Source organism: Gobio gobio (assembly GCF_949357685.1).
Source record: "Gobio gobio genome assembly, chromosome: 22".
NCBI lineage: Eukaryota > Metazoa > Chordata > Actinopteri > Cypriniformes > Gobionidae > Gobio > Gobio gobio.
This window is the reverse complement of record NC_137118.1, coordinates 42,549,800-42,571,085: the sequence shown is the minus strand read 5'-3', so window position 1 is coordinate 42,571,085 and position 21,286 is coordinate 42,549,800. Positions and strand designations below refer to the sequence as shown.

Genomic DNA, 21,286 nt, shown 5'->3' with positions numbered 1-21,286 from the left:
TCATAGCAGCCGCCAAGCGAACGCACAGTGTAACGTCATAACAGAATTTTCAACACACTCAGATGTGTCTAATATGATAAACAGAGCTGCGTTTCCTCATACTCATGACAAGAAAAGCGGAAATGGCGCCGGCGACTGTGTCTTAGTAAAAGTCCCGCTGCTCGTGAGGCTCATCTTATTAACAATCGCTCCAGTGGCCTTGCTCAGCTCCACAACACTCAGTCCTGCTCTGCTTCATACTACAGTAACGTTAATAATCGCATCCATGAACAAGATTTCTGCCCGAGTCCTATCCCGATTCTTTTCCATCGGCTGTGAGGTGAAAACCACATGTCCAAAGATTCGGCGCTCAAACGTGGCGTCATCAAACCACGCCTTTGTTTTGAATAAGCGACCTCTAGTGGATGGAAAAGTTACATAGTGCAGCTTTAACAACACTTCTACTAGAGCTAAACAACTGCATTCATACAAAAACAACTGTGTTTTTGTTAGAAAGTGCTGGACCATGCATGAACAATGATTTGAAAAAGAATAAATGATGTGCATCGGAACTAGAGCACACATTTGTGAGTGTGACTGCATCAACAATAATGATTTGTTATGGTTTGTTGTACAAAAGATGAGACAAAATGTGCACACGCTACACAACTTTATTGTGGGTTGAATCTGTAGACGTTTTAAAAACGTAATTCGTCATATATTTTAAAAGATTTCTCTAAAGACGTTCTCTTGAACTCTTGAAATCGGGTCTGCAAAGTCTGTAATCCTTACTGACTTTTGCTTGTTTTCGGGCCGTTCTTTGGCATATACGGATCAAGCAGAAACTTCCAGGAGTTTTCCCATTTGCTCAGAGATACAGACACCATTGCAGGCTCATGGCTTTTTAAATTATTTGAGAATTTCCAGGATTCCATCCATTCGGCAAACATTCCTTTTCCATCTTCATCTTCCATGTTGCCCGATCTAATGTTACGCTTTAGTTGTGGTTGTGTCTTTGCTATTTTACATGCATCGCTCCATCTCTTCTGTTGTGGTTTCTGCTGATCTATGTTTGAGTACATGTGCTTTCTTATCGTTGCGGCCTTTATCATTATCACCGATTCATCCTCAGCCGAAGCAGAGCTTTTCCCGTGCTTTGAGTCAAGGTCCGTCTTCATGAACCTCCAGGACTTGCTCCAGATTTTCAGCTTCAAGTCTTTGACCAAAGCAGAAGGTAAATAATAGATGTGTTTGTGTTTTGACCAAAGGATCGCATCTTGTGCTCTGAAGGACTTTGGTTTTGCATCAACCCATGAGGCGATGTTCTTTGGTGGTTGCGGGTTTGAGATCTTCCACGATCGACCCCACTCTGACCTGCTCTCCATCTGGACGGATTTGAGCATCGCAACATCAGATGTTAGCTGGAAATTCAAATAACATTCGCCTTGTCTTTGATAAAACTCTGTGCTAGTAAACATCCAAGAATTATCCCAGTCTAACACTTCTTTTTTTATGAGATGTGCGAGTCCCGGACCATCAGACCTCTTCTTAACCCTCCACGAGTCATCCCACTCTTTCAAGGGATGTCGTTCTTTGAATGTGTGAGAATCGAATGATCTGCTAAAAGCATTCGATGCTCTGCGAAGTTCCTTTCTGCCTTTGATTTCCAGTGATTTCTCAAACCAGCTATGATCAGGTTGGAAATCCTCCAGGCTGGAGAACCTCCAAGAATTCGTCCACTCGGTCACAGAGGGTCTATCGTGATTGCGCTGATGAGTTGATGATTTCCATGATTGTTCCCAGTCTGCCACAGATCTTGCGTAGGCATGTTGGCGCTCTGGCTGGGTTGATGCGCCTTGCCCTTGTCTTTGCAGAAGATGCTGGCATCGCGTAGACCTCCAGGACTCAGCCCAGGCACGAACCCCTGCTGGTCCATTATGCGGGAAATCCTCAAATCCTCTTCTAATATGTCTGGGCTGAGTATTGGCGGGCCAACCCTGCTGCCATAAACTGCTGTCTTGGTTGAGTGTCAAGTTTGTGAACCTCCAAGAATTGGCCCATTCGGTGAGAGTTTGTGATGCGGTGGATAATTGTGGAAGTGGACATCTCCGGTTCCTTAAGGCTCTTTCTTCTCTACGCTGGCGTTTTAGCATCTTCCAAGAATCCTTCCAGTCCATTTGCTCTGAGAACTGAAGCGTCTCTCCCCACTTTTGGGTTTTTGGCAAAGCAAGTACGTTGAATTTCACACGTTGACTTTGTTGCTTGAAATGGTCTGGCTTCGGACTCTCAACCTTCATTTTCACCTCCTTACATTCAGCTTTATTAATCTCTTCTTTATACTCTGACAGATTTTTTATAGTCGTCCATGATTTTTCCCAATCAGACGGAGGTGCATCCCTCCCACCAAACTGAATTGTGTGCTTCATCTCTCTAGTCACATTCATTATCACATTGCAGATGTCAGGATGCGGCTCCTCAGGCACCACCGCTTGAGATTCAACTGATTTGGTCTCCTGTTCTGGTATGGTTTTTGCAACCTTCCAAGATTCACTCCATCCTAGGTTATTACCTGTTTTTGACTTCATATGAAGCGGCTTCTTAAAGTACATCCAAGAATTATCCCATGGTAATTCAGGTTGTGTTTCCACATTAGTTGAGGGCTGAATTGAATCAGACATGATATCGCCTCCTTTTACAGGCTTCATTGTCTTCCAGGATTCGTGCCAGTCTGATGCACTTTCCTGATTCTGATCCCTCCACAATGTGTTGCTATCACTTTTATTTGTGCCTTCATTAGACTCTTTTCGTTTCTGAGTGAATATCCAAGACTTCTCCCATTCTGTACTGGCCAGATCTTGTTGAATGAGCTCGGAGTCTGATGCTTTGCTGAGCTTCTCCCACAGAAACACGTCACTGGAGCTCATTTTGTTGTTGGTGCCAAACCCAAGATCGAACCAGGGTTTACCGTCAGTGCGTGGCTGAACATTGAGAAACTTCCATGACTGTCCCCAGTCGAATGCACAGGGACTTTCTTCGGCTTGTGGCAAAGGCTGTGAGAACTTCCAAGACTTCGACCACACCATCAATCCCGGGCAGCTTTCATTGAGGTGACGTAACAGGGACAGTTTGATGGCTTTTGTTGTTTTCGTCATGTCCACCTGCCTCTGAATCCGACTGCTCTGGAAACCTTGCGGCCTTCCCAGGTGTGTCTTTTTAGCCTTGTGTGCATCAAGAGTTGATTCTTCAGGAAGCTTTGCTTTTCTCTCCAGTCTTTTAGGGGTTTTTATCATGGAGGACATGCGCCCCTGCCAATCTTGATTGATTCTATGAAAAGTTTAATTGGAACGGACAACAAATGAAAACGAGTTCTCATTAATTATGAAATGTGGTTTGAGTTAGCTTCTTTCATTTTAACAGATTAATTAAAGATAGCTGTTGTTATTATAATTAATACACAATTAAAGTTGAAGCGACCACAAGCTCATTATCGTTCTGAATGGCCTTATTATCTGCAAACAAAATAGGCAGAGAGGCAGCTGGGATCAAACATGCAAATGCTGCATTCATGCCATATCAGAGTTACTGTAATTATGAGATGACTCAGAGATTCTTCTCAGAACTTTCCTTGTCTTTGTCAGAAATTATTCTTTTCTATATCAGTGCTAAAAAATGTATCATTGTGCATTTCTCCAACTTGTAATTATGAGTTGTGTGAGTTATGTAAGGTTTTATTATGGGGTTAGAATTGTTGCATTATTCCAAATTAATAGATTGAGATTCACAAATAAATGTAAAGAGATTCACAAATAAAGAAAATAAGATTTGCAAATAAAAATGTAATCATTGTATTTTCTGTGCATGTATTTCTGAATCGCTTTCTGTGCATTTGTTAATTGTTTCCTGAGCATTTTTAAATTGTTTACGGTGCATTTGTGAATCGTTTCCTGTGCATTTATGAATCGCTTTTTCTGTGCATTTGTGAATCGCTTTTCCTGTGTATTTATGAATCGCTTCCTGTTCGTTTGTGAATCGTTTCCTGTGCATTTATTAATCGCTTTTCCAGTGCATTTATGAATCGCTTTTCCAGTGCATTTATGAATCGCTTTACCTGTGTATTTGTGAATCGTTTCCTGTGCATTTATGAATCGCTTTTTCTGTGCATTTGTGAATCGTTTCCTGTTCATTTTTGAATCGCTTCCTGTTCATTTGTGAATCGCTTTTCCAGTGCATTTATGAATCGCTTTTCAAGTGCATTTATGAATCGCTTTACCTGTGTATTTGTGAATCGTTTCCTGTGCATTTGTGAATCGTTTACTGTGCATCTATGAATCGCTTTTTCTGTGCATTTGTGAATCGTTTCCTGTTCATTTGTGAATCACTTCTTGTGCATTAATGAATCGCTTTTCCTGTGTATTTGTGAATCGTTTCCTGTGCATTTATGAATAGCTTTTTCTGTGCATTTGTGAATCGTTTCCTGTTCATTTTTGAATCGCTTCCTGTTCATTTGTGAATCGCTTTTCCAGTGCATTTATGAATCGCTTTACCTGTGTATTTGTGAATCGTTTCCTGTGCATTTGTGAATCGTTTACTGTGCATCTATGAATCGCTTTTTCTGTGCATTTGTGAATCATTTCCTGTTCATTTGTGAATCACTTCTTGTGCATTAATGAATCGCTTTTCCTGTGTATTTGTGAATCGTTTCCTGTGCATTTATGAATAGCTTTTTCTGTGCATTTGTGAATCGTTTCCTGTTCATTTTTGAATCGCTTCCTGTTCATTTGTGAATCGCTTTTCCAGTGCATTTAGGAATCGCTTTACCTGTGTATTTGTGAATCGTTTCCTGTGCATTTCTGAATCACTTCCTGTGCATTTGTAGATCCCTGCAAGGATTTGTGGATTTTGAAACATTTCTAGCGTCAAGATGTGCAGACAAATCCACAAATAAGTGGACTCCACCCACCTTCTACTTAAGCCAATCAGATAACAGCTATTTGCGCTGAGCAATCATAGCACGCTCTCGCTCCAAACAATCATGAATTGCTTAACAATCAGGGCGGTCTTACCCAGAAATAACTTTGCTCATTCATCTGCATTGGCTCAAATATGAAGTATTACATAACATTGGTACAGTAAAAGTAAAATATGGATTTTGTTAGACCATTAGACTCTGTATCAAGCCAGCTATAGTCTTATACTTTATGACAGCGCTTTACATCTCTGTTATGGGAACAACACATTATTAAAGCATCACGTTATTCAAGATACAACAGAAAAGCATTAATAAGTAGCTGATTAATGAATAACTGGATTCAGCCTCTGATATGAGCAGCTCTGTAAATCTAACGATATATAGAGCATTATAAAATGTATTTTGAACATTAAATACAGTGGTGGACAAAATTATTAGCACTTGGCATCTGGGAGTTGTCTTATTGGGCCTGGATTTATTTTTCAAGAAGTCAATGACCCGAAACATTCTTCTAACTATTGCAGGAACTACCTGCGACAGAAGGAATCTGCTGGAACATTGAAAATGATGGACTGGCCCCCTCAAAGTCCGGACCTCGACCCCATCGAGTAAATTTGGGGCGAGTTGGAAAATAAACTGGACAGATCTATTGTACATTAAAAGGAAAGCCTTTGGCTTCAGTTGCAGAAGGCATGGGATAATATTAGTGTTGAATTTCTCAGAGTAAATATATTTACATGCCATAAGACTAAGACAGAGAGAGATGTGTTGCAGAAGGTGGACATGCCAAATATTAAAGGGGTCATGAACTGGCTTTTTAAATAAAATGTATACTGTTGTCTGAGGTCAAATTAAGACATTCACGTGGTTTTTACATTCAAAAACATCATAATGAATAAGTAATAGGCTATTTTCTGCCCTGGTTTTGAGCTTCTCTCATGAAACGCTCGGTTTTTATGGGCGTGCCGCACTGAAGACTTGGAAGTAATCGCCCACTGCTATGATTGGATAAGATTTGCATATTATAATGAGCGATCGGCTCCCCCGTGAGTACACGTGAGGAATTGTTTTGAAAGAGTGTGTGGAAACGGCAACCTAAATGATTTGTCCTCAGCGCTCGCAAAATGTCTTACACAAACAAACACAATGATTTATCTCTCATCCCCCGCAATTAATTGGAATGTTATTTTTTTATTACTTGGTCCGCCCGATCGGTGGATATAACCGCGAACCGTGCATCACTCACACACACACACAAGCCTCACTGCTGAGTCAGACAAATCAAAGCATGATCAAAACTTCCGTGATTGTATTTTTCCTTCAAATATCAAGTCAAGAGAGTGAACAACGCACATCAATAAAGGAACGTTTTCAGTAAATTTCACTATTTAAGATAGCCCGTCGGGCAGGTACGTTTGATACGTTTTTGTAGCCTGTCTGGAAAACACAGCCCCGGGACATTGGTCTTTGCGAGCCCTGGCCCGAGTCTGATCACGAATCGTAGCACAATGAACCAACAACACCTCAAATAAAGGATTCTCCAGCATGTAACAGCATGCTATGGTATGTTCAGTTAGACACATACACATAATCAATAGATGTCAAACGATCTGTAACAATGCAATACTGTCACATATAAATAAAAAACATTTACTCACATTAGTGTGTTGCTTCATTCATTCATTCATGTAATTTCATCCTATCTACAAATCCAGTCTCTTGTTTACAAACAAATCCATGGTGAAATGAAGGAACAAACACGCAATTTCTTCTTTCTTCAAAAGTTTCAGGATAAAAACAGTACGACTCACTTCATCTGATATTTGATGGTCGGCGCCACCATCTGCATGATTCATGAACATTATGAAATGAAATCATGTTTTGGAGGCAAAAAAAAAGCTCAATATTTTCAGATCTGTCAGGCGTTCTAATAATTTTGGCCATCCCTGTACGTGTATTACGATTCCCTTTATTTGTAGAGAATATATTGGTGGGTTCTTTTTAAACGTGTGACAGATTGTTGTAAAGAGATCATAAAAGTGAAATGCCCAGCGGACAAGCGATATGTTGTGTTTGTGACATAAAACAAATTTATTTGCAAATCTCATTTTATTTATTTATGAATTTGATACAGTTTTGTGAAACTGTTTACATTTATTAGTGAATTGCGATCTATTTATTTGGAATAATGCAACAATTCTAACCCCCATTTTGTTTATAAGTTGGAAACAAATAAGTACAGTAATTCTGACATGACATAAGCACAGCAAAAGCATGATCATAGATATTACAAAACTGAATGGAATGCAATGGGTTAAAATATTTTCATCAACAAATTGCATCAATTGCACTTTAAGACACTTTTGACACTTTTGAGCCACAAAGTTGTTTTATAAATGTTGAGTTGGCCATTATAAAGAGTTTTTTCTGATTGACAAATGCAAGAAAATGGGAGGTTTCGGCATATCCTCACCTTTCAAGAGCACTCTTCCCTATCCTCTCTTTTTCCAGCTGTCGTTTCTGTCGATACTCCCTCAGTCTGATTTCCCAGACATCCTTCATAATTGAAGAGCCACGTACTATCACCTCTGCGTTTTTGTCCATTATTGTAGAGACTCCTGCTGTAAGCGGAGATTAAGCTGTCAGTGGAAGAGCGAGATTGGATTTTACAAGATTGCAATGTTCCCTTGTATAAACTAACCATAAAATGTGCATTTGTTTTCAATAGCTCATCTAATAGCATGCATTTGATTAAGCTATTTCATTTAACCAGGGCAGGCAATTAAATATAAACACAGTACAAAACAAATGCAGACAAAAAAAAAAAAAAACGATTTGGAACATTTGCGCATTTCTATAACACATTTAGCAGGGAATCATCACTTATCAGGCAAAAACAATACCACATGAAATTGCGTCCGTGATTAATTCTAAAATAGCATTATGGGATCGTTCTTTCATGCTATATTTGAAAGCAATGAAATCGTGTTTACTGCAAGCAATATTAATTGCAATTTCAGAAGCACCCACAGCATAAAAGAGTATTTCTCTACAAAAAATGAATTCATGAAATAGAAAATGTTTACCCGTCTGACTGTTCTCTGTCAAATGAGCATCTGGCTTCAGAAGCAGCTCATATAAGTGTCAACTGTAACTAAACTAGCCCGTGTAACCAGGGCTCTTGACCTGGCTATTTATAAGTTGCCACGAGGCTCTGTAACTCGTTAGAGAAATGCATGTCTGCATTAATTTAAACATATTCTTTGCAGTTCATGGCATACTGTACTCGACTAGCTTCACCTGTAAACCTGTGACATGAGTCACCACGAGGATGATCTCACCCTTGTAGATAATGATTAACATCGAGGGATGGAGATGTCAGATTTCAGAATGAAAATGAGCTGAAAAGAAGGAGCTGGTAATTAATACACTGAATTTAGGTGGGGCATGACACTTGCTAATTAAAAGTCGGTTACTTTATTCCTTTGAAGGATCAAGTGTTTGAGGAAGCTGCGCTCAATATAGCCGCTGTGCCACTAGAACATGATGTTTGCAACGGTTACAGGTTCAAATATGTTATGAATTTACAATCTGCACATGCAAATGACTGGGCATACAGTAGTGAGTAAAAATAGCCATATGAGCCTTGAAGTCGTTCATTTAAAGGTGACTCTTGCACACACTGCATGCATATGATCAAATGTACAGTTGCAAGAAAAAGTATGTGAAAATGTTGATTATTTTGATAAAATAAGAGGGATCATAGAAAAGTCATGTTATTTTTTATTAGGTACTGTCCTGAATAAGATATTTTACATAACAGATGATTACCTATAGTCCAAAAGACAAAATGGCTGAATTTATTTAAATGACCCCATTCAAAAGTTTATGAACTATTGATTCTTAAAGGGTTAGTTCACCCAAAAATGAAAATTCTGTCATTAATTACTTACCCTCATGTCGTTCGACACCCGTAAGACCTCCATTCATCTTCGGAACACAAATGAAGATATTTTAGTGTAAATCGTCTCGGTTACGTATGGTAACCCTCGTTCCCTGAAGGAGGGAACGGAGACGTACGTCGGACGTACCGACGAATTGGGATCACTTCTGGGAGCCCCTATCAGCTTCGAGCTTTCTAGAACCGGCCAATGAACAATTGGCGAGCGAGATTTGCATCTCGCGCCCCGCCCCGCGCCACGGGTATAAACAGGAAGCGAGAGCGAATGCACGCTGTTTTTCACTGAGGAGCCACACGTAATGGCTCAACCTGCAGTGATGGTACAGCAACTGTGGCGACGGGACGTACGTCTCCGTTCCCTCCTTCAGGGAACGAGGGTTACCATACGTAACCGAGACGTTCCCATTCAGTCGGTCACGTTCGACGTACGTCGGACGTACCGACAAATTGGGATCCCCTATGGAAAACGCCATAGTTACTACCACTTCCAGCGCCCAGCGATGAGCCCCTCAGACCCCGATCTGATGCGGGCGGGAAAGTTCACGCAGGGAGAGTCCAAGCTGCTGTTCCGCAAGACCCATTCAGCTGACTGTATTGGATAACGCTGGGAAAGCGTGCCTGTGAAGGCAGCTGCGGAAGCCACATCATGCCCAGAGGGAGTTAACATGTGGAGAATACACGTATGGGCTGGCCGTGGGCAGCACAACAAACGGAAGTCCCAGGGGTGGCCCCGGCCAATTAGAGGAGGGGGGCAACACGCACCTGGGACGGCAGAGGAGACTCTGCCGAGGGAAAGACACGGGCTCGCCGTAGGGAGCCGTACCATGGAAGAATACACATATGGGACCGCCGTGGGGGTCACTACATATGGAACCCAGCCTAACACAAGTTCCACCAATGCATACGAGTGTTAGACCTGGCGTCGAAAGCTCCGCCACGTCCGACTGCCGTGGGTTGCGGAGGACTTAACAGGGTTCGCCGATCCGGGGAACTCGACTGGAGCAGAATAAGCGCGCGCACTTATCCGTCTACCACAGGGGAGGGAATGGCGCAGCAAGCCGACACTAGAACGGGGACTTCGGTGTTACTGACTATGGGAAGTGAGCACACAGGAAGAAACCGGCTCTACACGGAGGCTATAGAATCTAGCGAACATGTTAGGTGTCGCCCAGCCCGCAGCTCTACAAATATTATCTGTCAGCGAGGCGCCACGAGCCAGCGCCCAGGAAGAGGCAACACCCCTAGTGGAGTGGGCTCTTAACCCGAGCGGGCAGGGCACGTCTTGGGACTGATAAGCCAAGACGATGGCATCCACTATCCAGTGGGCCATCCTCTGCTTGGAGACAGCCTTTCCCTTCTGCTGTCCTCCGTAACAGACGAAGAGCTGAAGCTTTGCGTCCTGTCCACGTAAGTCCGGAGAGCACGGACGGGACAGAGAAAAGCTAGGGCTGGGTCTGCCTCCTCCGAAGGCAGCGCTTGCAGGCTCACCACTTGGTCCCGGAAGGGAGTAGTGGGAACCTTGGGCACATATCCAGGCCGGGGTCTCATGATCACATGAGAGTTACCGGGCCCGAATTCCAGGCACGATTCGTCGACCGAAAATGCCTGCAGGTCCCCTACCCTCTTGATGGAGGCCAACGCAGTCAGTTAAGTCCCAAGAGGGTATGGAGGGAGGATGAGGTGGATTTAATCTCCTCGCTCCCCTAAGGAACCTGACGATCAGATCGTGCTTACCTAGATATTTTCCATCTACGAGCTCATGATTAGCGGCGATAGCGGCGACATAGACCTTGAGGGTGGAGGGAGACAGCCTTCGCTCCAACCCATCCTGTAGAAAGGTAAGCACAGATGCGATCGAACATCTTCGCAGCCGTTGCCACTCTCCCAGAGGGAGGCAGTACAACTGACCCTTCATCCCCCGAGGACTGAAACTCCATCTCCGATGCAGCGATCGACATCTGTTCGTCCGCTGGAGCTCCAAAAGTCACCACTGGTCTCCCGTGGGAGGGTCCAGCGGGTTCTCTCGGAGGCTCAACCGGCTGCGGAGCTGAGGGATTAGGGGCCTGCGGAGGATCGCTCGGCGGGTTTGCCCTAAATGTAATCCTCAGATCACCCTGGCCATCCAAAGAAGCAGGTCCACCCGGGTTAGGGGTAGACCTAGTTCGTGGGATGGGTAAGGGGACTCCCCCAGCCTGGAGGTAGGAGAGTCTCGATCCAAGCTCCGAGATCGTCATGTTCCCGCAGTGGGAACAGGAACTATCCACAAATGCCGCCTCAGCGTGCTGTGTGCCCAAACACGTGAGACAGCGATTGTGACCGTCAGCAGGGGACAGGGAACGACCGCATCCAGAAACGTACGGGTGGTAAGACATCTTGAAAAACCCGTGAAGCTCTTTTTGTGAGGAAAACGCTCTGTGCTGAAGCACTCAGGGGAACCGCGACAGCGCACGGGATTGTAGTGCAGCCCGTGCCTGTACTCAAACAGGAAAACGCCCTACCCAGACCAACGGGGTTGCTGTGATAACAGCAGTTTTCTCTGTCTTCTCAGAGGCAGCTCGATGAGTCAGCGCGGTCCCGCTGAAAGGTGCCGTTCCTCCAACACGCGTCCTCCTCTGGTTCTCTCCGGTCTGTAGTTCTCTTGCTTGATAGCAGCGAAAATACTCGTCTGTAAAGATGAGTGAGTCCTTCATATGCCTGTGTGGCTCCGAAGTGAATGACAGCGTGCATTCGCTCTCGCTTCCTGTTTATACCCGCGGCGTGGGGCGGGGCGCGAGATGCAAATCTCGCACGCCAATTGTTCATTGGCCGGTTCTAGATAGCTCGAAGCTGATAGGGGCTCCCAGAAGTGATCCCAATTCGTCGGTACGTCCGACGTACGTCGAACGTGACCGACTGAATGGGAACTGATGGCTCTGAAAGGCCTCCCCCATGAGGGTAAGTAATTAATGACAGAATTTTCATTTTTGGGTGAACTAACCCTTTAAAGTGTCGTTCTCTGATGATCCACGGCTGTGTGTGTGTTTTGTGATGTTGTTCTTGAGTCTCTTGTTTGTCCTGAGCAGTTTAACTGCCCAATGTTCTTCAGAAAAACCTCCAGGTCCCCAAAATTCTTCAGTTTTCCAGCATCTTTTGCATATTTGAGCCCTCTCCAGCAGTGACTGTATGATTTTGAAATTCATCTTTCACACTGAGGACGACTGAGAGACTCAAACACAACTATTAAAAAAGGTTTAAACATTCACTGATGCTCCAGAAGGAAACACGGCGCATTAAGAGCCGGGGTGGGGGGCTTATTGAATTTTAAGATCAAGGTAAATTGTACTTAATTTGTCTTTCGGAATCAAGGGTTCATAAACTTTTGAACGGGGTCATTTTTATAAATTCCGCTTTTTTTGTCTTGTGGACTATATGTAAACATATTTTATGTAAAATATCTTATCCAGGACAGTTCTAAAGAATAAAAAAATAGCATGCCGTTTTGTATGATCCCTCTTATTTTGTTAAAATTATTCACATTTTCACAGATTCTCAAAGGGGTTCACATACTTTTTCTTGCAACTGTATAAATATTAGGGCTGGGCTCCTATTCATAAATGCTTCCAAGCGTGACAAGACACAAGAGAAAGCGCTGTATGTCAATGTCCTGTCTGTGTGGCTGCGTCTCATGTCAGCTAATCGAGACACACACACACTCGACGCACAGACAGACTCGCGTTAGTCTCCTGCTCACATCGAGTTCTCTTTTGCTCATGAACAAACAATAACAACAACACAGAGAATTTTGAGTATTCTCATATTAGGAGTCTTAAATTAGTTAAATAACATCTTAAATGAACTTAAAGAGTTGTGAGGAAATGAGATGCGCGCGGGACAACGCGTCAGATCCGCGTCATGTTCGCCAACGGCCATTCTTAAAGTGACAGGAGCACTGATGATGCCTGTCATTAATGTTCATCAAAGAACAACGGGAACAGAGAAAATTGTAGCTTTAATGATTATTCATCTATATTTAATTTATTATTTATGCAGTTAAAAAAGGTGTTTGATAACCATTACATTTCTGTATCTAACAGGGAAGGCACAGGTAAAAATAACATTTATTATAATGGGGTTATGTAAAGATTGTTTTAAGTTCACTTAAATTAAAAGTTGTTTTTTTTAAAAGCCTAATAAATGTTGAAATTGGTAGCTTTCAGTTATACTGTAATGTAATGTCATTAATGTTTCATAGAGACATCAGTGATACTGGCCTTCATTCATAAAAACATGCCATTACAACACATATTTCAAATATACTGTCTTTAAATTGTTTCTACATTAATTTGGAGAGTAACTGAAATTATTACAATATCAAAATATTAAAAATTTAAAATATTTAAAACTTGCGATTAATTACAGAAAAAAATTTGATGAATTAGTTATTTTTTTTAATCGATTCCCAGCACTAATATATTATAATCATTGTGCTGTTGTACATGTGACAAACTTTGATTTCAATTCAATATCTCTTTGCTAAATCCTGTTTTTGTTTTTTTACTGGAAACTAATAATTACAGTAATTGTTCACAGATATTAAAGGTGAACTATGTAGGATTTTTGCAGTAAAATATCCAGAAACCACTAGGCCAGTGTTATATATTTTGTTCAGTTGACTACTTAGAATATCCCAAATGTTTCCAACTATTTGTAAATCGTGAGAAATTGCTATTTTAACCGAGGAACCGGGACGTGTGAGCTATGCGTGTGAGGGAGTCGCCTGTCGATTGCGTCATATCTGCGTCACCCTCGGTTTCCGGTTTTATTCAGTGAAACACTTTACTCTCACTGCAGTGTGAACAAGTGTCATAGCAGCCGCCGAGCGAACGTCATAACTTCCTTTTCAACACTCTCAGATATATCTAATACGATAAACAGAGCTGCGTTACCTCATACTCATAACTGGAAAAGAGGAAGTGGCGCCGGCAACCGTGTCATAATAAAAGTCCCGCTCTTCAATCGCTCCTGCGGCCTTGCTCAGCTCCACAACACTCGGTCCTGCTCTGCTTCAGACTACAGTAATGTTAATAATCGCATCCATGAACATGATTTCTGCCCGAGTCCTATCCTGACTGTTTTCCACCGGCTGTGAGGTGAAGACCACATGTCCCAAGATTCTGCGCTCAAACGTGGCGTCATCAAACTACGCCTTTGTTTTGAACAGGTAACCTCTAGTGGACGGAAAAGTTACATAGTGCAGCTTTAAAGTGCCCCATTATGCTTTTTTGAAAATTCCCTTTCATGCAGTGTGTAATATAGATGTTCGTTAATGTTAAAGTTCTGCAAAGTTTTAAAGATCACAGTGCATGCAAACAAAGTTATTGTCTCCTAAAATAAAAAATCTATTCTGAACTGCCTGAAACGAGTCGTCAACAATTCCAGTCTCACTTCCCGTTACATACATAACAATGTAACACATTTGCATAATGCCAGCCTATGCTCTTCATTGGCCGCCCACGAACACTGTAGTGTTAACTAAGTCCTGGAAGAGTTTGGTTTGTGTTATCGAGAAGAAGCGGTTTTCTGACCAGCGAATCCACTTTGCGTGCAGTTCAAAAGGAGACTCAGACTCGAATTGATACGGAAAAACGGACGCCATCGTTCCTGTCACTGTGTATCTGAGATGAAACTCAGATATGGTAAGAAAGAGGTGTTTCCTTTTCAATCAGAGCAGAGTAGACCAATCACAAAAGACTGGGCCATCTGACCAATCAGAGCAGAGTAGACCAATCACAACAGACAGAAATGAGGTGGTGTGCAATGCATATTATGAGAAAATGAAAGTGTTTTTTGACCTTGGATGCTTGTAAACCAGTTGTAGGAGACTCCAAAACAAACCTTGGAACATTTAAAGTAGCATAGGCCTAGTAGGAACACTTTAAAAAACGACATGGAAAGGAATAGGTTAAAAATATAAAGCATTTTTGTTGGTTTGTGTGCGACAAATGAAACTTTTTCAATTCAATATCTCTTGTTGTCAAGTTTGCACTAATGCTGTGTTTCTCTTTTAGTCTCAGTGCTTTCTCTCCCCCTCAATGCTTGCATGAAAACTTTTCATTTTGCACTGCATTTGTCCTTGTTTCTCACAGAAGTTGCTGACATCCTGAATCTTAACCTTTCAAGCGGAGTGAAGAAACAGTGCGGTGCCATTCAGAAGGCAGACAGCTCATTAGGAGAGAGAGAGCGTCAACCTTTGCATGGCTGATAATGATTCAGCTGTCATTAGCGTGTCAGTTTTCAGAATAGAAATCACAATAATCAGGTCTGTCAAATGTTCCCCATAAGCAGCAGAAACTTACACTCGCTGTCACAGCCAAGAATGACATGGAGATTCAATCAATAATGCCTTGTTGAATGTATCCTAATTAAAATATTTCATTACAGCAATCCAAAGGCAAGATTTCTTTTTATGAACCTTTATATATATGTGTATGTGTGTGTGTGTGTGTGTGTGTGTGTACATGTATTATATTGTATATACCGATCAGGCATAACATTATGACTAATAATGTGTCGGCCCCCCATTTTGCTGCACAAACAGTCCTGACCCGTCAAGGCATGGACTCCACTAGACCCCTGAAGGTGTGCTGTGGTATCTGGCACCAAGATGTTAGCAGCAGATCCTTTCAGGCCTGGTGGGGCCCCCATGGATCGGACTTGTTTGTTCAGCACATCCCACAGATGCTCGAATGGATTGAGATCTGGGGAATTTGGAGGCCAAACTTTGTTTTGTTGTACTCCTCAAACCATTCCTGAACCATTTTTGCTTTGTGGCAGGCGCATTATCTGCTAAAAGAGCCACAGCCACCAGGGAATACCGTTTCCATGAAAGGGTGTACATGGTCTGCAACAATGCTTAGGTAGGTGGAACGGGTCAAAGTAACATCCACATGGTTGGCAGGACCCTAGGTTTCCCAGCAGAACATTGCCCAAAGCATCACTGCCTCTGCCGGCTTGCCTTCTTCCATTGCTCCGTGGTCCAGTTCTGATGCTCACGTGCCACTGTTGGCTCTTTCGGTGGTGGACAGGGGTCAGCATGGGCACCCTGACTGGTCTGCGGCTATGCTGCCCCATACACGACAAACTGTGATGCACTGTGTATTCTGACACCTTTCTATCAGAACCAGCATTAACTTCTTGAGCAATTTGAGCTACAGTAGCTCGTTTGTTTGATCGGACCACACAGGCCCGCCTTCGCTCCCCACGTGCATCAATGAGCCTTGGCCGCCCATGACCCTGTCGCCGGTTCACCACTGTTCCTTCCTTGGAGCACTTTTGATAGAGACTGACCACTGCAGACCGGGAACACCCCACAAGAGCTGCAGTTTTGGAGATGCTCTGACTCAGTCGTCTAGCCGTCACAATTTGGCCCTTGTCAAACTCGCTCAAATCCTTACGCTTGCCCATTTTTCCTGCTTCTAACACATAAACTGTGAGGACAAAATGTTCACTTGCTGCCTAATGTATCCCACCCACTAACAGGTGCTGTGATGAAGAGATAATCAGTGTTATTCACTTCACGGTCGTAATGTTTTGGAAGGAAATAATTAACCAAAAAATAAAAATTAATTTCATTCAAAACCTGTATGCTGTTATGTTTTGACAACCCTTTTGCATTCGTGACCATGTCTGGCAAGCTCCATAAAAGACAGAAAAAGGCCCAAATTTAACACAATTGCCAATCTCCTTGTTCTGTTTTTCACAATAAAATAGCAGCTTTTGAGTTTGGAACAACGTGATATGACAGTTTTCATTTTTGCACCAGGAAGTTGGTTACAATTTCATTGATGGATGGCATCAAATAGGAGCTACAATTTAGCAAACTGAAAATGAATAGGCTAGTAGCTCCTATTTGATGGCATCCATCGATGAAATTGGATTAAAGTCCTGAAATTCACCCAAAAATGAAAAATGCATTTTCATTTTTAATGCACAAGCAGGAAGTTTATTCCAATTTCATCTATGGATGGCATCAATCAAATAGGAACTACTATTTAGCAAATGTACCGATATATTGAACAATGAATAAACCCAAGTCAAGTAAAAATAAACAACAGCACTTCTTACCTGTGTCGATGTGATTAGAACTTCCTTGTAAACATGCTGGAGCACCTAATGGGCCTGCAGTGGCATTATCCGGTGGCTTGTTAATTACGGGAATGAAACACAAAGATAGGTAAATTAATTATGAGCCAGCAGGGGGCTCATCTGAGTCAGTGCACGAGCAGTTGAGCGAGATCGCTTTATTACACGCACTTCACCCTGAGAGCTTCACTCAGCATAATGAAAGCGCCGGTGTCTCGTTTCCTGGTCACACATGGCACTGATTGCACTTTTATAGACCATACTTTGGCTGGGAATCAAAGCCCATGATGTGTTACAGTGATGAAGTTACATAGATTTAATAAGCTTCGACATGTAGAATATTTAAGGTCTTACATTTACATGGTTGGAGTTCACGGTTGCTCGTGTTTGAAGACAACTTTAATCCTTTCATTTACTTTGCACTGGTGGAAAATTAATAATTACACATTTATGGAGTAAAGATGAGGGTCAAATCACGTTTCTTGTTGAGGAGGTGTGTGCTTTTACACGGTAAAATGTGATTTTGCGAAGTTGTCAATAAACCAAAGATTATTGGAGTGTGTTTTATGAGAAAATACAATTTCAATTTTTAAAAGCCAGTTCACACCAGTATAATGATAACTATATTAGTGTCCACAACAACGCATAGCCTACTGTATCGTTCTGTTTATTCTAAGCGCACGCTGCAGTTTTGTCCTTTTGCAGAATTATTATTTGCACTATTTTCACATCTCTTAGAAAAAGGGTTCCATATAGAACCTTAAAGGGATAGTTCACCCAAAAATGAAAATTAGCCCTTAATTGACTATAGGTGTAAATGACATTCTTCTTTCAGACGAATAAAATCTGAATTATTTTACAAAAGTCCAGGCTAATCCAAGCATTAGAATTTGATTCATAGTTGCTCTGTTTTTGAAGTCCATAAAAATTGCATCTGTCCATCAAATAACTGCTCCACACGGCTCCGGGGTGTTAATAAAGGCCTTCTGAAGCAAATCGACGCGTTTGTGTAAGAAAAATGTTCATATTTAAAACATTATCAAGTAAACGTTTGGCCCAAAAACAGAGCAACTATCAATCCAATTCTAATGCTTGGATTAGCCTGGACTTTTGTAATATAACTCGATTTTATTCGTCTGAAAGAAGAATGTCATATACAGGATGACTTGAGGGTGAGTAAATGATGGGCTAATTTTCATTTTTGGGTGAACTATCCCTTTAATTACTCACCCTCATGTTGTTCCAAACCTGTAAGATTTCGTTCATCTTCGGACCACAAATCAAAAAGCTTTCTTCTCCTCCGTTGACAGCTACCACTTTGACGCTTCAAAAAATTGAGATCATAAAACTGATCAATATGAATTGAGCAGTTTAGTCCAAATTTTCTGAAGAGACTCAATCGCTTTATATTACGGACAGATTGAAGTTGTGGTAAACTAGGGTGACCATGATATTTTGAAAACCAGGACACTCGGCCCGGCAATGAGAGACTCAAATTATACTCAAAGTTTAATCAAAGATTCCTTATTAATTTCAATACATTTAAAGTATGCCCCCTCTGTATGGATAGAAAATTGTTATATTAGGGCCAAGACAGGACAGGACATGTCCTGGGAAAACAGCACGTTTGGTCACCCTAGGTAAACAGAAGCTCAAGCATTGACGTGCAAGAACCAATGAGGTTCATTCTCGTGTTACCAGGCACGTTTGAGCTTCAGCAAGAACCAATGAGGTTCATTCTTGTGTTACACATCACGTTTGAGCTTCAGCAAGAACCAATGAGATTAATTCTCGTGTTACGCAGCACGTTTGAGCTTCAGCAAGAACCAATGAGGTTCATTCTCATGTTACGCAGCACGTTTGAGCTTCCGCAAGAACCAATGAGATTAATTCTCGTGTTACGCAGCACGTTTGAGCTTCCGCAAGAACCAATGAGGTTCATTCTCATGTTACGCAGCACGTTTGAGCTTCCGCAAGAACCAATGAGGTTCATTCTTGTGTTACACATCACGTTTGAGCTTCAGCAAGAACCAATGAGATTAATTCTCGTGTTACGCAGCACGTTTGAGCTTCAGCAAGAACCAATGAGGTTCATTCTCATGTTACGCAGCACGTTTGAGCTTCCGCAAGAACCAATGAGGTTCCTTCTTGTGTTACGCAGCAAGTTTGAGCTTCAGCAAGAACCAATGAGGTTCATTCTCGTGTTACGCAGCACGTTTGAGCTTCAGCAAGAACCAATGAGGTTCATTCTCGTGTTACGCAGCACATTTGAGCTTAAGCGAGAACCAATGACGTTCATTCTCGTATTACGCAGCACGTTTGAGCTTCAGCAAGAACCAATGCGGTTCATTCTTGTGTTACACATCACGTTTGAGCTTCAGCAAGAACCAATGAGGTTCATTCTCGTGTTACGCAGCACGTTTGAGCTTCATCAAGAACCAATGAGGTTCATTCTCGTGTTACGCAGCACGTTTGAGCTTCAGCAAGAACCAATGAGGTTCATTCTCGTGTTACGCAGCACGTTTGAGCTTAAGCGAGAACCAATGAGGTTCATTCTCGTGTCACACAGCACGTTTGAGCTTAAGCGAGAACCAATGAGGTTCATTCTCGTGTTACACAGCACGTTTGAGCTTAAGCGAGAACCAATGGGGTTAATTCTCGTGTTACACAGTACGTTTGAGCTTAAGCGAGAACCAATGAGGTTCATTCTCGTGTTACGCAGCACGTTTGAGCTTAAGCGAGAACCAATGGGGTTAATTCTCGTGTTACACAGAACGTTTGAGCAATGCGCTACCGGCGGCTCCTGTAACCCGAACGAAGCTCGTTGATGGCTGCACACGCGCTCATCCAGGAGAAGTGCCCATACAAGGAATTCCACTCATTTTGATGTAATACATGGCCATACTCTCTTTCAGAAACTTGTTCGAATCCGAAAGGAGTGTATTTGGCACAGAAATACTGTCATATGTTCAACTAATGTTTTTAAATTTTGGCCATGTTTAGCATTGAGTCAAGGACTCTAAAGTGCTAGGAGTGCTAGATTGTACAATAAAAAAGATCCCACGGGATCTTATGCACAGGCAAATGAACTGTAACAGTCTCATTTGAATTGTAGTCTAATATTAAAAACAAGTGAATATACAAGCAGACATATTTAATCTGGATTTGTCCCCTCAAATCGGCTTTTCGCTGCCCACCTCTGTTACTGTAATTACCTCACATATTCCTCTGGCAGCAACATGACAGGCTGTCAGCCGTAAGAGACAGAAATGCACCTGTGAGCAGAGAGAATAAATCACCTTTTGACTCTACATCCGACCTGAAGACAGCAGAGCAGCGTAAAGATCCGTGACCTTGGCTGCTCTCTTGCTGCTCATTAGCGTACACAATTGAATCCTCCTTTATGTGAATGAATTATCTAATTAAACCTCATTAGCCCATTAGCAAAAACAAAATGCATGTATTTATGAACTCTGCTTTGTATTGAATCATTTAATAACTTACATCCAAATTAAATTGCATATGAAATAATACAATTGCAGCTATGATGCTAGAGTGTTGTGGTTATGGGTGCCAGGACATTGCTACTTTAATTACCGAAAATTATTTTTAATTGTTTTAGTTAACAGTAACAACAATTACAGTGATGCATGATGACACTTTAAAAAAATAAAGGTTCTTTAATGCCATCGATGGTTGAAGAACCTTTAACATCCTTGGAACCTTTCCACAAATGGTTCTTTATAGTGGAAAAGGTTCTTTAGATGATTAAAAGCTTTTGGAGCTCCAGTAGCTCGTCTGTTTGATCGGACCACACGGGCCAGCCTTCGCTCCCCACGTGCATCAATGAGCCTTGGCCGCCCATGACCCTGTCGCCGGTTCACCACTGTTCCTTCCTTGGAGCACTTTTGATAGAGACTGACCACTGCAGACCGGGAACACCCCACAAGAGCTGCAGTTTTGGAGATGCTCTGACCCAGTCGACTAGCCGTCACAATTTGGCCCTTGTCAAACTCGCTCAAATTCTTACGCTTGTCCATTTTTCCTGCTTCTAATGCCCCATCCACACAGAGACGCAGAGTGGATAAATCTGAAAATGACACCCTTGCGTTTTCGTGTGTACAGCCAATCCGTATATTTTGTGAAACAGTGATGTTATAACCCCATGTCTCGCGCATGCTCCAAGTCTTCTTCTCCATTTTTAGTGTATCTCTGGCAGAATTACAGCGCCACATACTGGTCTGGCATGTATACTA

General features: G+C 42.2%; 1 protein-coding gene across 2 annotated transcripts; it reads right to left on the bottom strand.

The window, feature by feature from the left end:
* Positions 1-633: 633 nt before the first annotated feature.
* On the bottom strand, positions 634-8,122 carry LOC307118281 (uncharacterized protein). Of its 2 annotated transcripts, none has more exons than XM_079803858.1 (3): positions 8,035-8,122; positions 7,422-7,566; positions 634-3,303 (listed from the first exon to the last, which is right to left on the bottom strand). In XM_079803858.1, exons 2-3 carry the CDS (start codon positions 7,550-7,552, stop codon positions 768-770), a joined length of 2,667 nt encoding a protein of 888 aa, XP_079659984.1. In that variant the 5' UTR covers positions 7,553-7,566; positions 8,035-8,122; the 3' UTR covers positions 634-767. The 2 variants fall into 2 exon arrangements, with proteins under 2 accessions (XP_079659984.1, XP_079659983.1); XM_079803857.1 differs by having other exon boundaries at positions 7,422-7,587; positions 8,035-8,065.
* Between the last annotated feature and the right edge of the window lie 13,164 nt (positions 8,123-21,286).

Coding starts and splice junctions, on each gene's coding strand:
- LOC307118281 (XM_079803858.1), bottom strand. CDS start 7,552: ATGGACAAAAACGCAGAGGTGATAGTACGTGGCTCTTCAATTATGAAG. Junction 3,304..7,421: donor GGGAAGAGTGCTCTTGAAAG/GTGAGGATATGC, acceptor AACTTTTCATAG/AATCAATCAAGATTGGCAGG.